This window comes from Chiloscyllium punctatum, chromosome 49 (genome assembly GCF_047496795.1).
Source record: "Chiloscyllium punctatum isolate Juve2018m chromosome 49, sChiPun1.3, whole genome shotgun sequence".
NCBI lineage: Eukaryota > Metazoa > Chordata > Chondrichthyes > Orectolobiformes > Hemiscylliidae > Chiloscyllium > Chiloscyllium punctatum.
In genome coordinates this window covers 20,376,034-20,390,487 of record NC_092787.1, presented here as the reverse complement: position 1 = coordinate 20,390,487, position 14,454 = coordinate 20,376,034, and the positions used below count along the sequence as shown (strand labels likewise).

The 14,454-nt window shown below is 41.2% G+C and overlaps 1 protein-coding gene across 1 annotated transcript in view; it reads right to left on the bottom strand.

The window, feature by feature from the left end:
- The window catches only part of ccdc180 (coiled-coil domain containing 180), a 127,254-nt gene that overhangs the window by 24,550 nt on the left and 88,250 nt on the right, over positions 1 to 14,454 (bottom strand). The window contains exons 22-29 of the mRNA XM_072565760.1: positions 13,553 to 13,728; positions 12,695 to 12,875; positions 11,386 to 11,532; positions 10,905 to 11,049; positions 7,692 to 7,808; positions 5,630 to 5,728; positions 5,015 to 5,101; positions 3,123 to 3,289 (exon numbers count right to left, since the gene is read on the bottom strand). Coding sequence (XP_072421861.1) covers positions 3,123 to 3,289; positions 5,015 to 5,101; positions 5,630 to 5,728; positions 7,692 to 7,808; positions 10,905 to 11,049; positions 11,386 to 11,532; positions 12,695 to 12,875; positions 13,553 to 13,728 — 1,119 coding nt within the window. The remainder of the gene's footprint in view (positions 1 to 3,122; positions 3,290 to 5,014; positions 5,102 to 5,629; positions 5,729 to 7,691; positions 7,809 to 10,904; positions 11,050 to 11,385; positions 11,533 to 12,694; positions 12,876 to 13,552; positions 13,729 to 14,454) is intronic.

The following is a 14,454-nucleotide window of genomic DNA, read 5'->3' as shown; positions in this document are numbered from 1 at the left end:
TCAATACAGAATTGTAGCATTGCATTATGGAAGTTCAATGTTTGACGGAGTGGGCAGATGCCAACTACTTGAAAGGGCCATCCACTTCATTCAATTCCATTGCCACTCCCCAGTCCCTTTCACAATTTTCATTTTCAAATATATATGCATTTCCCTTCTAAATTGATTCTGCTCCAACTACTGTTTCTGACAGGTTACCTCATTAAACTCTTTGCATGAGGGAGCAATTTATTAATGTAACATTGCTTCAGGCAGTACCAGACACTGCAATGAGGTCACACGAGTTTCCCCATTGATAGCGATGAAGAATACTGAGCAGCCCATTGATATAGCCGGTGCATGGATGCTCAAAATAACACTAACGGAATGAGTTTTCCCCTCCAACCCTCCAAATTCTCTAAATCACATCTTCTATTCTTTTGGTAATTATCTTAACTTTATGTCCTCTAGTTACCAATTCACTATACCCCAATCCCTCAATTTTGACCATCGCTTAATAATTTCTATTCTGCTGAGAAAAGTTTTGGGCCAGATTTTGCTGATGGAAGCAGGTTAAGATGTAAGTGGGTGAGGATAGATAATGGCATACACAGTCACAAACCAAAACAGAAATTGCTGGAAAAGCTCAGCATGTCTGACAGCATCAGTAAAGGGAAATCAAAGTTAATGTTTCAGGTCTGGCGACTCTTCCTCAGAATGGATAATGATATGCAGTGTACTGCTGTCTCACCTCTGTTCCTTACCCAGGCTATTTTCGGGACAGAAAACCATAGGGACAGTGGGCAAGTGAACCCGTTCACAGAAATGATATGTTAATTAATGCATTTAACAAGTTCATTGGAAGATCATAGCTGAAGCTTCTCATCTGTGGTATTATTTCAGTCCTTTTCCTTTTCTTTGTGGTTGTGCAATCCTTCCAAAGACAACATAAATTGGGCTCAATCATATAAGCCCAGCCTAACCTTTGATTTCAAACAGCTTAGTATTGTTGCATTGCTTTTTAAATAAAAATTATGATCCCACGTACTCAATTTACAGATTTATGAACCTAGCCTTCTGCTTGTGTATCTCAATCCTACTGTCTGTGCTGCTTCAAACATTTTAAAGTTTTACCACTTAGAATATATATTTTTTTCAACTCCCAAGAGAATGAATCACCTCTCATTTTCCTGTTATAAACTTCACATCAGTCAATTTCCAATCCAGCTCTGTCCACCTAAATCATCTAAAGTTCACTTCACTTAACTTTATTGTCTGCGTATTGCCTTTAGAGGTTTGATTTTATGCTTCCTCCATCCAAACCTGTGATGTTGGGGGATTATATACACATACATATATATATATAGGGATGGCCCGAACCTAACCCACAAAGGAGTTTACATGTTTATGTATCACTAATTCACAATGCAGCCATGCCCAATACCTTCTGCTTTCTGTCAATCTCTTTTTACCATACTGTCACAAGCCTCTTAATACCACATGCCTTAATTTTAGCTAATATTCTACAAATATATTATTTCTTTAAAAACTTCTTACATGATGCCTTTTTAAAAATCTACAATTTGTACCAATATCCTTCACTATATTCTTATAGATTACAACGGGATCTTGATCAGATGGGCCAATGGGCTGAAGAGTGGCAGATGGAGATTAATTTAGATAAATATGGGTGCTGCATTTTGGAAAGGCAAATCAGGGCAGGATTTATACACCTAATGGTAAGATCCTGTGGAGTGTTGCTGAACAAAGAGACCTTGGAGTGCAGGTTCATTGTTCCTTCAAAGTGGAGTCATAGGGAGATAGGATAGTAAAGAAAGTGTTTAGTATGTTTGCCTTTATTAGTCAGTGCATTGAATATAGGAGTTGGAAGGTCATGTTGCAGCTGTACAGGACATTGGTTCAGCCACCTTTGGAGTATTGCTTGCAATTCTGGTCTCCCTGCCATGTTGTGAAACTTGAAAGGGTTCAGAAAAGATGTTCAAGGATGTTGCCAGGGTTGGAGGGTTTGAGCTACAGGGAGAGGCTGAATAGGGTGGGGCTGTTTTCCTTGGAGTGTGGAGGCTAAGGGCTGACCTTATACAGGTTTATAAGATCATCAGGGGCAAGGCCTTTTCTCTAAGGTGGTGAAGTCCAAAACTAGAGGGCATAGGTTTAAGGTGAGAGGGGAAAGAAATAAAAGGGACCTAAGGAGCAACTTATTCATGAAGAGGATGGTGCGCGGCTGGAATCGAGTGCCAGAGGAAGTAGTGGAGACTGATACAATTACATTTAAAAGGCATCTGGATGATTATATGAATAGGAAGATTTAGAGGGACATAGGCCAAATGCTGGCAAATGGGACTAGACCTATACAGGACATCTGGTCGGCATGGATGAGTTGGACTGAAGGGTCTGTTTCCGTGCTGTATATCTCTAGGACTTTTTGACTCTATCAGACACACTTTGTCACCTACAAATCTACATCAGCTGTCCTTAATCAACATACCTTTCCAAACATCCATGACTCGGTTTCGTGTGATAATGTGTAGAATGTTACCAATGTTGGTCTGACTGGTCTATTGCTTTTTCCTTTCTATTTTTTTGAGCAAAGACGTTACATTGGCAATTACCCTATCTTCTTGTACAATTTCCAAAGCCAAAGACATTCAAAAGATTCTGGTCCAGTGTTCCTGGGATAGGGAAGGGGAAATAGCCAAAGCTCCCTTTTTGATTATTATCCAGTTGCCCATGATAAATGTATGGATGGTGTCAAAGATTAAATGACGTTGGTAGGCAGCTCAAAACATACTGAATACAATATTGAATGACTGTATTCATGTCATGTAAGAGATAGAAAAATATTCAAGATAGATAAAAGTCAGATTATCTCATTTGTGCATCAGTAGAGTGACCTGTGGATGCCATTCTCTCTTTTACACTTGCCATTGCCTACAGAGCCCTTTTCACTGCTGGGTTGTGGAATGCAACCTAAAGAATCAGGAAGGACAGTACTAATTAGCATTAGTTTTGTGGGTCAGGGAACTTTAACCCAATGGAGAATTGATAGGGTGCACATTTCTGAAATTCTATGCTGCAATCAGTTTGCTCCTTATGCCTGAAAGCATTAACCCAATTTCACTTACTGTAATAATTCTTTGACAACAGCAACAGCCACATCTTCAGTGGAGACTTTTCCCTTTCTGGTGGGCAGCAGCAGATTCTCATTTATTTTAGTCTCCCGTGTCTGAAACTCAACATGAGCGGCTGTGGCAACTGGCCCTTGGAGGGGATCTTCTGTTACAACTGGATCCTAGGATGAAGGCAAATATAAGAAACCTAGTTGTTCAAATAGTTAACGATTGACAATTATTTTTTATTCAAGTGTTTTGATTGAGTAACATTGATGAAGGCTATGCTCACTGCATTTTTCTATCCCAAACAAAATTGTGAATGTGAACCACATACCATTGGTTCTGAACTTGCCCTATTAATATTGCAGGGCGAGGATCAAAGTGAAAAAGATGGCACGAAGTGATGCCACCAGTTGCTGTTTACCTTTGATGAGCTTGATTAGATTAGAATCCCTACAATGTGGAAACAGGCCCTTCGGCCCAACAAGTCCACACCAACCCTCTGAGGAGTAACCCACCCAGACCCATTCCCCTTTAACTAACGCACCTAACACAATGGCAATTTAGCGTGGCCAATTCACCTAACCTGCACATCTTTAGACTGTGGGAGGAAACCGGAGCACCCGGAGAAAACCCACACAGACACGGGGAGAATGTTCAAACTCCACACAGACAGTTGCCCGCCGAGGCTGGAATCGAACCTGGGACTCTGGTGCTGTGAGGCAGCAGTGCTAACCACTGAGTCATCGTGCCACTCCGTGATAGGAGATGCCACTCCTGAAGAGGATCTTGGCTTTGGGGGGTTGGTAGAAATGGTGTATTAAAAGTGCTCAGTACTGAAATTACAATGAGTTACTACACCCTTACTTGAATTACTAAGTGTCAATACAAGGGTAAAGGCTTGGGCCTGGCACAATGGTTGAGTTACATGGACTGCATATCTGTTCAATAGTAGACTGACTTCACAGGAAATCCCATGGCCAGTTCATTTTAATAAATTCTTCATGTTCTCTGTACACATGGGAGCATGTCAAGAGATGATGCTGATGTTGAAGGTGAAGTGGTATTTCCTACAAGGTAGTTCTCAATGGACCGTTGATTAAATTGAGAGGGGATCTACAAGTAGGCAAAAGTGAGGACTGTAGATGCTGGAGATCAGAGGCAAGATGAGAATGGTGCTGGAAAAGCACAGCAGGTCAGGCAGCATCCGAGAAGCAGGAAAATCGACACTTCGGGCAAAAGCCCTTCGTCAGGAATGAGGCAGGGAGCCTCTGGGGTGGAGAGATAAATGGGAGGGGGTTGGGGTTAGGGAGAAGGTAGCTAAGAGGACAATAGATGGATGGAGGTGGAGATGAAGGTGACAGGTCAGAGAGGAGGACGGAGCCGATAGGTGGGAAGGAAGATTGGTAGGTAGGACCGGTCATGAGGATGGTGCTGAGCTGGCAGGTTGGAACTGGGGAACGGAAAATGAGGAAACTGGTGATGTCCACATTGATGCCCTGGGGTTGAAGTGTTCCAAGGCGGAAGATCTACAAGTGTCAATTTAGCAGGCAGCAATGTTCTGGTGAGAAGGTTAGAAAACAAATAATTGGAAGAGGTTCATGAAAGGAAATATAGAATGCAGCAATCAGGATACATAAAAACTATTCCAAACATTAAGAACAAAATAACTTATAATTCAGTAACAAAATAAATACTTTTACAGATGCTACTTGCAAAAGCTAAGTCATGTCTTTACTTCAGTCTCATTTCATAAGTTTAAAACCAAATAGCACATGCTGAAGATTAAACCCAGGGCTTTTCTGTTCTCAGTTTCGTTACCATCCAAGCCTCAAAATTTACCAAATGTGTTGATCAGGCAATGTTTCCTGCAAAACAGACACACCAATACAGTTCATGCTTACCACCAAACAGTTGAGATAAAGAGCCCTCTTTTCCACAAGGTCCTGGATAATCTTGGAGAAGTGATACAGTTCTTTAGGCAACACAACCTGGAGAGGGGGTATCAACTATATTACCAACAGTAACTGAAATCTCTCCAAACGTGGTCTATTTTTGCTGTCTCTGCTTTAGAATGCTAATAAAAATGATCAGGTGAAGCCTTTTTGTGGAGGTCTCATCAGCCATTTACAGAGCCAGCAAGAGACCTCCCATTGCCTCTACCAGGCAAGGATTGCCATAACCAAGGCTATCCAACCATTAGTGAGACCACTGTCAGCTCAGTGCTTGGAATTAAGAACCCAGGCACAGATGCTGCACTTTTGGGTTGTCTCCTGCAATCATTATCAAAATGCACAAAGTGTAAAACTGCAGTGGGAAGTTCAAGTAGGGATTTAAGTCTCAATCAGTAGAGAATAATATATTACTGCAGATGGTCTGGGAGAATTTAGGCATTGATGGTGATAAGCCGGGGTTAAAAATAATTAGTACAACAGCAAAGGCAAAATCACAGATTGATTTGTAAATACAGAGTAAAACTTTGCAAAAGAAGAGCTAATTGCAGTAGAAATTCAACTCACTTCTTTATCCAGATTGGGTCGGGCACATGCATCTATTTTTATTTCAAACTGTTGAAGATGGGAAGCTATATTCTGGGTATGGCTGTTGCTGAGGGCCACCTGCAACATGGTCATGTCATATTAGAATTAAGATTATTCTCATAAATTGCATAAAGGTCTGCAGGATAAACTATATGATTCTGTACTCCTGACACATTTTCTTTTATTGCCGAGAACTGGAAAATCGTGCGAAATGCAGGTTGAGCATTCTAATCTCTGAGCTCAACATGTCGCCATTGGACACAATTCTAAAACTAACTCATTACCTGACTGCTATTAATTATAAAAATTACTTATTTTCTCCAATTTTAATCTCCTATTTTTAACTAAAGAAAAGTTTACCTTTCTTGGGGGTCATGGGACTCCATGCTATAAGCAAGTTTGTAGTATGTAACCATATTATATCCACTGTATATGCTATTTGAAATCACTCACTCTCCAACTCATTTTCACAATGTTTGGTCATGTGTTTATCTCAACATTTAATGTTTGAAACTATCGATATAAACATTTAGTGTGCATATCCTGTACGTACACTATTGCCAATGACTCTAATCCTGAAACCTAGATCCCTGTGGACTGAGTTTCTGAAATCTATGTAACTACAGGCAGTCCTTGGGTTGTGAACAGGCTCTGTCCCTGAGTCTGTTCACAATTTGTACTCAATTCAGAACATAATGCAGGACAATGTAAAAACAGCTGTTTGTAAGAAAATACAGGAAATGTTTATGTGTTGGATATTTAAAATTACACCACTGTATGGTATTGCATTCGTAAACATGAGTGTTTGTAAACTGTGGACCCCCTTACCATGGATACAATATACTTATGTTGATTAACACAGAATGGGCAGACAAGCGACTCATATTATCATTTCAAAGAATAAACTGAAAGCAGTCCCGAGTTGCATTTTCAATGCTATATATCATTGTTAAATCAGAAAATATTGGATAGCATTTTTCAGTCTTCAGAAGAAAACTTATTTTGGTCATTATGGGCACAATTTTAACCAGAGCACCTTTTGGGATGGACAGAGAAAGATGACTGTGAAGTGTAATTCCTGAGCAAACCAAAGCTTTAGGCCAGGGATATTTTAACTCCCAAGCTTCATGCAAGTGCTCTGACCAAATCATGCATTTGATGGGGGCAAAAGAGGTGAGGAAGAAGAATGGCTGCTCCAGTTAAAGATCCATCCTTGACAGACCAGTGGCTTATGAATGATTGGTGGGGAAGTTGGCTTTGGGAAGGTGCCCTGCTATGAGCAGCAGGGTGAAGAATTCTCAGACAGGGGTGTTTGTAAATCTCCCTCTGGGACCCAGACTGACTTCTGGATCCCAAAATGCCAACTTTTTTCTTATGTGGAGGGCTTCTTTGACTCTCTCACCAGCTTTTCCAAGCCTAGCAGAAATGCTGTGGTGCCTTTTCATTTCAGGTGCCGGTCTTAATGCTTCCTGGGTCCTTTAATCCTTGTAGGGATCCCAATCAGTATTTACACAAGACTGCGGCCTCCTCCATTGGGGGAAAGAAGATACAGTGATCCTCAAATGGGAGTTCACTGAGGACAAAGAGAGGAATGCAGCACTTGGGAAGAGTGAAAATTCCCCTTTTGTATTAATGGCGTGTAAATTTAGCAAGAGGGCTTCCTTGTGTTAAGGATTTCCTAGCAAAATTGTGAAAGCTATCTAAAATACAAGGTTTATGGATTTCATCAAACTCACTGGTCCTTACCAGATATCCAAAAGTGCACCAACTCGTGGGAGACCTGTTCGGAACAGGAAACATTATGGTTTTCTCTTTCTCGCCCCAGGAGAAGTTTAGCATCTCCAAAGCTACCGTAAGCTGAGATTCATTAACTCAGCACAAACCAAAGATTACACCAGGGCTGCTCTAGACTGTATTGCTCATTCAACAAGCAGAGAAGCTATTGATAGATTCTTTTCCTACTTTGTTGGTGCAGAAAGACTATTTAAACTTTCACGACATTCCCTCTTAAATTGGAATGACTCGGAAAAACTCCCCTTACCTCAGTTTTAATTTTTGTCTGAGTGTTAGTCAGGAATCGTTTAATTTTCTCAATGAAGATCAAATCCAATGTGTAACGTGTATATTTGTCTTCTACCTCTTTGACCACTGCAGTAGACTTTTTGAAAGAATGAGCAGAAGTTACACATTTAATATCACACTGTGACTCATGATTCCTAAGACTCTTTACAAGAATAATTATAATCTGCAGGGTGCATAATGATAAAATAGAACTGTCTGCAGCTATAAGTTTAAAAGGACACATGCAGACATATTGGTTGAAGGCTCCACCTTTCGGTCGAATCTCAGATAGTGACGAAACAGACTTCAGACGGGAGGTGGAAGACCTGGAAAAATGATGCACTGAGAACAACCTAGCTCTCAATGCCGGCAAAACCAAGGAATTCATTATTGACTTTCAGCAGGATGTTAATCATACTCCCCTCCACATTAACAGCATAGAAGTGGAATGAGTGGAGAGTGTCAAGCTCCTGGGAGTGGTCATCCACAACAAGCTTTCTTGGACTCTTCATGTGGACTCACTGGTTACAAAGGCCCAACAATGTCTCTTCTTCCTCAGGCAACTGAGGAAATTTGGCATGACAGCGAATACCTTTGCCAACTTTTATAGGTGCGCCATCGAGAGCATTCTGTCTGGATGTATCACTACCTGATATGGCAACTGTACCATTCAAGATCAGAGATGGTTACAGAGAGTGGTGAACTCGGTCTGGACAATCACAAAGGCCAACCTCCCATCTACAGAATCCATCTTCCAGGCCCGCTGTCAAGGAAAGGCCACCAGCATTCTCAAAGATCCATCCCACCCTGGCAATGTTTTTCTACAACCTCTACCATCGGGGAGAAGGTACAGAAGCCTGAACACACACACCAGCTGGTTTCAAAACAGTTTCTACCCTACTGTTGTTAGAATACTGAATGAACTCACAAACTCTTCACATTTGCCTGTACCTGTGCTTTTGTTTTTGCTGCTGTTTACCTATTATTTACTTATCTATGTTACTTAACTCTGTGATCTGCCTGTATTGCTCGCAAGATGAAGCTTTTCACTGTGCCTCGGTACACGTGACAATAAACTCAATTCAATTCAATTCAGATGCTAACAGGTCTGCTGTGCATTTCTGGTATTTGCAGTTTTTCTTTTTATTTACAATGCTTGATTAGCATTTGACAGGCATGTGCCAAATGCCACATTGTGGAGGGATAAAGCCCAGGCACTTCCAGTGTACACCTAAAGCATGCAGAATGGGCAGATCATGATGCTAGTCAATGTCGATTTGACAAAAGAACAGCCATTGTGGTCCTTGCTGCTCCAGTTAATGCCCTCTCAAACTAGCATAGCTGACCATATATTCAGCTATGTGAGGGGGAATTCTCAATTAGAGCTGTTAAAGGCACCAGTATCCAATCTGCACGGGGATTATTTTTGACTATCTACATGTTGTCCCTGGGTTAGTGGAAGTATTTGGGTGTTGGATAAACTGTGAGAAGTTGCTTACACCTTCAGGGACTGCTGGCAGACATTTGAAAGTATTTTGTGCTTTTGAATGGTTTCTGAACACATAATGTGCTTCCAGTCAGGGGGATTATAGTTATAGTTCCTCTTACATTACAGCATTAAAAAAAAGGAGCAAAGGCAACAGAGATGACAAAGTTGACAATGGACTTAGTGATTGAAGAAGGCAGCTCACCACTACCTCCTTGAAGGCAACTAAGGGCTGGGCAATAAATGCTGATCCAGGCAATGATGCCTGTATCCTGTGAATGAATTGAAAAAAAAAGGTGCTTTCAAGGGCATGAAGATAGATCTCAGCAGAAGGAGACCACTCAATTTTCAAGCCATTTTCACAATAAACATTGCCGGAGAAGTATATGAGGCATGTGGTAGTATTGCTAGGACTTTCCTATATTGCTAGCAATGTAACAGAGGGGCCCCATAGCTTGGATATTTTGTGAGTGTAGCAGGAAGTTTGCAGAGCAGGTAGCTCATGATGTCAGTCAGCACTAAATGCTGACTTAGCATTCACTGGGTCATCTTGATCTTCACTGTTTCACTTAATGCCTGTCGAAGTATTATGTCTGACAATGCATGCAGCTGCAAGAGGGGTCTGTCCTGCCAACATTTTACAGGCATTCACTCACTGACAACAAACAGGAGGTCATCAAACATCTTGCAGCACTCCATTCATGTCCTCCATGCCAAACCATTGGCAACTATCAGAGCCACCTGCTCCCACTTATCTTCCCTGTTGTATTTTCCCCCTCATATATGTCCCTGCCTCTGTTAAGTGCTTAAACATATGACATCGCTGGGATCCTTACACACATGTAGAGAGACACAAACAATGCTGAGGAGTGTACCCTCTATAGACTACGTAGTATACTAGTCACCTTAAATGCAGCAGATGAGGAGACCGTTACTTGACTCTGGGGATTTACATGCACTAAATAAAAATAATGGTTAAAAGCACAATATTGCAGATGCTGGAAATTAGATTAGATTACTTACAGTGTGGAAACAGGCCCTTCGGCCCAACAAGTCCACACCGCCCCGCCGAAGCGCAACCCACCCATACCCCTACATTTACCCCTCACCTAACACTACGGGCAATTTAGCATGGCCAATTCACCTAACCTGCACATCTTTGGAGTGTGGGAGGAAACCGGAGCACCCGGAGGACACCCACGCAGACACGGGGAGAATGTGCAAACTCCACACAGACAGTCGGCCAAGGCTGGAATCGAACCTGGGACCCTGGCGCTGTGAGGCAACAGTGCTAACCACTGAGCCACCATGCCGCCCTAATCTGAAGCAAACACAGAGAAATTCAGCACGGCTAGCAGCATTGATGGAGATAGAAACAGAGTTAACATTTTGAGTCTGGTATGGCTTGAAACCTATTCACTGGGAATTTTTGGATAAGGAATCAGGCCTCAATGATAGCCCATGCCCACCTTAAGAAAATGCCAGGGTTTAAAGTAGTCTTAAAGGTGTTGACACTTGGTTGGAGCTCTTTGACAGCCATTGCTGCCTCGGAGCTCACAGCCCCAACATTTCAGCTCACAATCCCACTAGGACCTAGATTTTGGTAAGCTCTGTACAAAAACCTCAGAAACTAATAAGTGAGTTTGCTGTAACCACATTTGCAGGCAGCTTTCATTTTAAATACATAAAAACAAACATTTTATGTACCTGCTCTAAGGACATGGCCTCCATTACTTCTAAATCAACCATAATTATCCCTTCTGTATTGGCAATGTCACTGGTTATCACCTCGATTCTCTCATTGTACTCCTCAATTTCTTTCGGTGTATAGTTACCACCATTTGCAAATAACCTAAAAGACAAAGCATCACACAACAAAACAGATTGTTTTTACAATCAGGAAAACAACTTAACAGCTCAGTTTCTTTTGATAGATTTATCCATCTCCCCACTTCTAATAGCATCACTTAATAATTTTCTAATTGCCCATTTACCCCTTAATATTGGATATTTCAAAGAATCTCCTGAGAAGCTTTGTTCTACAACTTGGTTACCCTTGGAACCCTACATTTAAACTTATGCACTCTAGTATTCAGCTTTCAACCTCTTTCCTGATTAAAAATATTAAATGGTCACTTCTGCGGTTTGGAGCCCTTAATAAAGCACAAGTTCAAACATTTTACAGTACCTGAATGATGCAATAAACTGCGCATTGTCATTCTGCAATTTTCCTAGAGTTTTGTCCAGCATATTCTGAAATTCGCGAAGTAATTTATTGACAGAATCCATGTATTTTTCCTGCCTGTTGTGAAGGGACTTTAGTAAATTTATTAGCCTAGGATAAAGCAAAACAGAGGAATACTTTTAAAATTTTTCATGGGATGTGGACATCACTGACAAGACAGCATTGGTTGCTCATTCCTAACTGCCCTTGAACTGAGTGACTTGCTAGAAAATCTCAGAAGCTCATAAGCTTGTTACGATGTGGAGTCACATGGAGGTCAGACCAAAAAAAAGATGACAGATTTTCTTTCAAAAACGACATTAGTGAGCCATAAAGGGATTTCCTACTAATTCTTGACAGGCTTATGATCACTATTACTGACACTAGATTCTAATTCCAGGTTTTCTTAATTTATTGAATTAAAATTCCAGAAGCTGCCATGATGAGATTTGAACCTTTGTCACCAGAACATTACCTTGGTACCTCTGGATTAGTAACATTATCACTACACCAGTGACTCACCTTAATTTATAAAGTAATACACTAAGCAGAAGAACAGTGCTGTGATCCTTGTGTCTGCCCGGGGAACATCATCATCCTACAAGTCTCACAACATCCTGATTTGAACAAGTATTGCTGTTCCTAAATTATGGCTCAGTTATGATTCTAGAATTTCCTATCTAAGACCATCACAGGAGCTTCATTGACAGATGTACTTGAAGGTAAATTGGAAACAAATGAAGTTTAGTGTTCTGAAACAAGCTCAGAAAAAAAAATTAAAATGTAAATCTTCACTCGACAGATTCCAGGTGCTTAGATTAGAGTGGTGCTGGAAAAGCACAGCAGGTCAGGCAGCATCCGAGGAGCAGGAGAGTTGACGTTTCAGGCAAAAGCCCTTCATCAGGAATGAATGAATTCCTGCTGAAGGGCTTTTGCCCGAAATGTCGATTTTCCTGCTCCCTGGATGCTGCCTGACCTGCTGTGCTTTTCCAGCACCACTCTAATCTAGACTCTGATCTCTAGCATCTGCAGTCCTCACTTTTGCCTAAATTCCAACAGCTTTCCCATTGTTCTAAACTGGTCAGCAAATAAAATGTCCAGTTAATAATTGACTAATTTGGGGGAAATTACTCCCACTGAGACTGTTGCCCTCCAGTGTTGCCCAAATAACCCCAGTGTTGTTTAGGGACATGGGGAAAATCCTGACTCAGGTCGGTGCAAGTTCGCATAACAGAGAGGAGCTCTTTACATGCACCTTCTAAAACTGATTCACCTTTCAGATTTATTTGCAGTTTTAAAGATCTCCTCCAAGTTGTGAATGTTGTTACGGAACTCCACAATGAAGTTGCAGTGCTCTGATTGAACTGCTTTGAAATCCTTCTTCAGTTTTGTCAAAACTTCATCCACTCCTTTACAGTGACGTTCGACTTTCTCTCTGTGCAGGCGCAGTTCCACTGGAAGACAAGGTCAATGGTAAGAAGGATAAAGTGGAACATAACAGGGGTTCCCTCATTCACCTGCTGTAACAATGGCAGAAGAGTCTGGACACCCAGAAAATGGCACATATTGGCTACCTGGAAAGGCTCAAGCAATTAGAAACCTATCCCACTTTTACACACACACACACACACACACACACACACACACACACACACACACACACACACACACACACACGAAACGTTGATTTCTGCACCTCCCACCTCCTGATGATGGCTGGCTTGCTGTGTTCTTCCAGCCTCCTGCCATCTACTTGGATTCCAGCATCTGCAGTTTTTTTGTCTCTTCACAAATGCTGGCTGCTTTCCTTGACATGTTATCGACAGTGGCTGGGATCTTAGATCAATCCAGATCTCAACACATATCGACAATGATGTCCTAGTATTAGTGACCATACATCACAAACAAATCCTTTGCCTTTTATTTTCTCCTCCAACTTCAGCCACTTTGCTACTTATTTTAACATTCTCACTGTAACTCTGACTGTAATCTAATCTAGGATCTTGCAGGTATATATGCACAACAAAATATAGTCGCATATTCACCAACTGAGACATAGGGATGGCAATGGCTAACTGGACCCTTTCAGTTTGTATGTACAGGTACTTCAGACACAGCACTGGTACTTTACCAGCTCTGACATTGAATACATCCATCTTAATGCGTTTTCCTCTGGGCTCATGCAGGTGCGTTTGCAGCTCCAACTCCGCTTTGAGCTCTTTCTTCTTGATCACAGCAATATCCTTGGCCTTATTCATGGCTTTGTCAAACCAACTCTCTAAGAGTTCAAAGAAATTCAAGCGCACCCTGAATAGATGAAGAGACATTTGATTTAGCAAAAAAAATCCCACAAGTCTGATGGTAATAAGCAGAAAGAAGAAATACAATCACAAGTTGTCATTGTAGTTACAGGTTACGGTGTATGAATACTGAAAATGAATTACCAGTTAGTAATCCACTCAACAGATGTGATGAGTCAAGTAAATTTCAAGTAGCTTAGAGCCATATTTCTCATCTTCATCGTCTTTGCTGATGCCCTTCCTGTATCTATCTATAAGCATTAGGATAATTGCATTTTGGTACAACAAACAAGGGTAGGACTTAGACAATTAATGTTAGAAACTTGGGTAGTGCTATATAACAGAGCGACCTAAGGGTTCAGGTACATAATTCTTTGATGTTTGTGTCACATATAGACAGGGTGGTTAAAAAGCTGATTAGCACAATTGCCTTCATTGCTCAGTCCTTTGAGTATCGGAGTTGGGACATTATGTTGAGGTTGTATGGGACATTGGTGAGGCCTCTTCTGGAGTACTATGTCCAGTAGTGATCACCCAGTTAGAGGAAGGATGTGATTAAGCTTGAGAGGGTTCAGAAGAGGTTTAATAGGATGTTGCTGTTATGGAAAGTATGATTTATAAAGAAAGCTTGTTAGGCTGGGATTTTTTTCACTGGAGAGTAGGATGTTGAAAGGTGATCTGATAGAAGTTTATAAAATAATGAAGGGTATAGATAGAGTTAATTGTAAGTGTC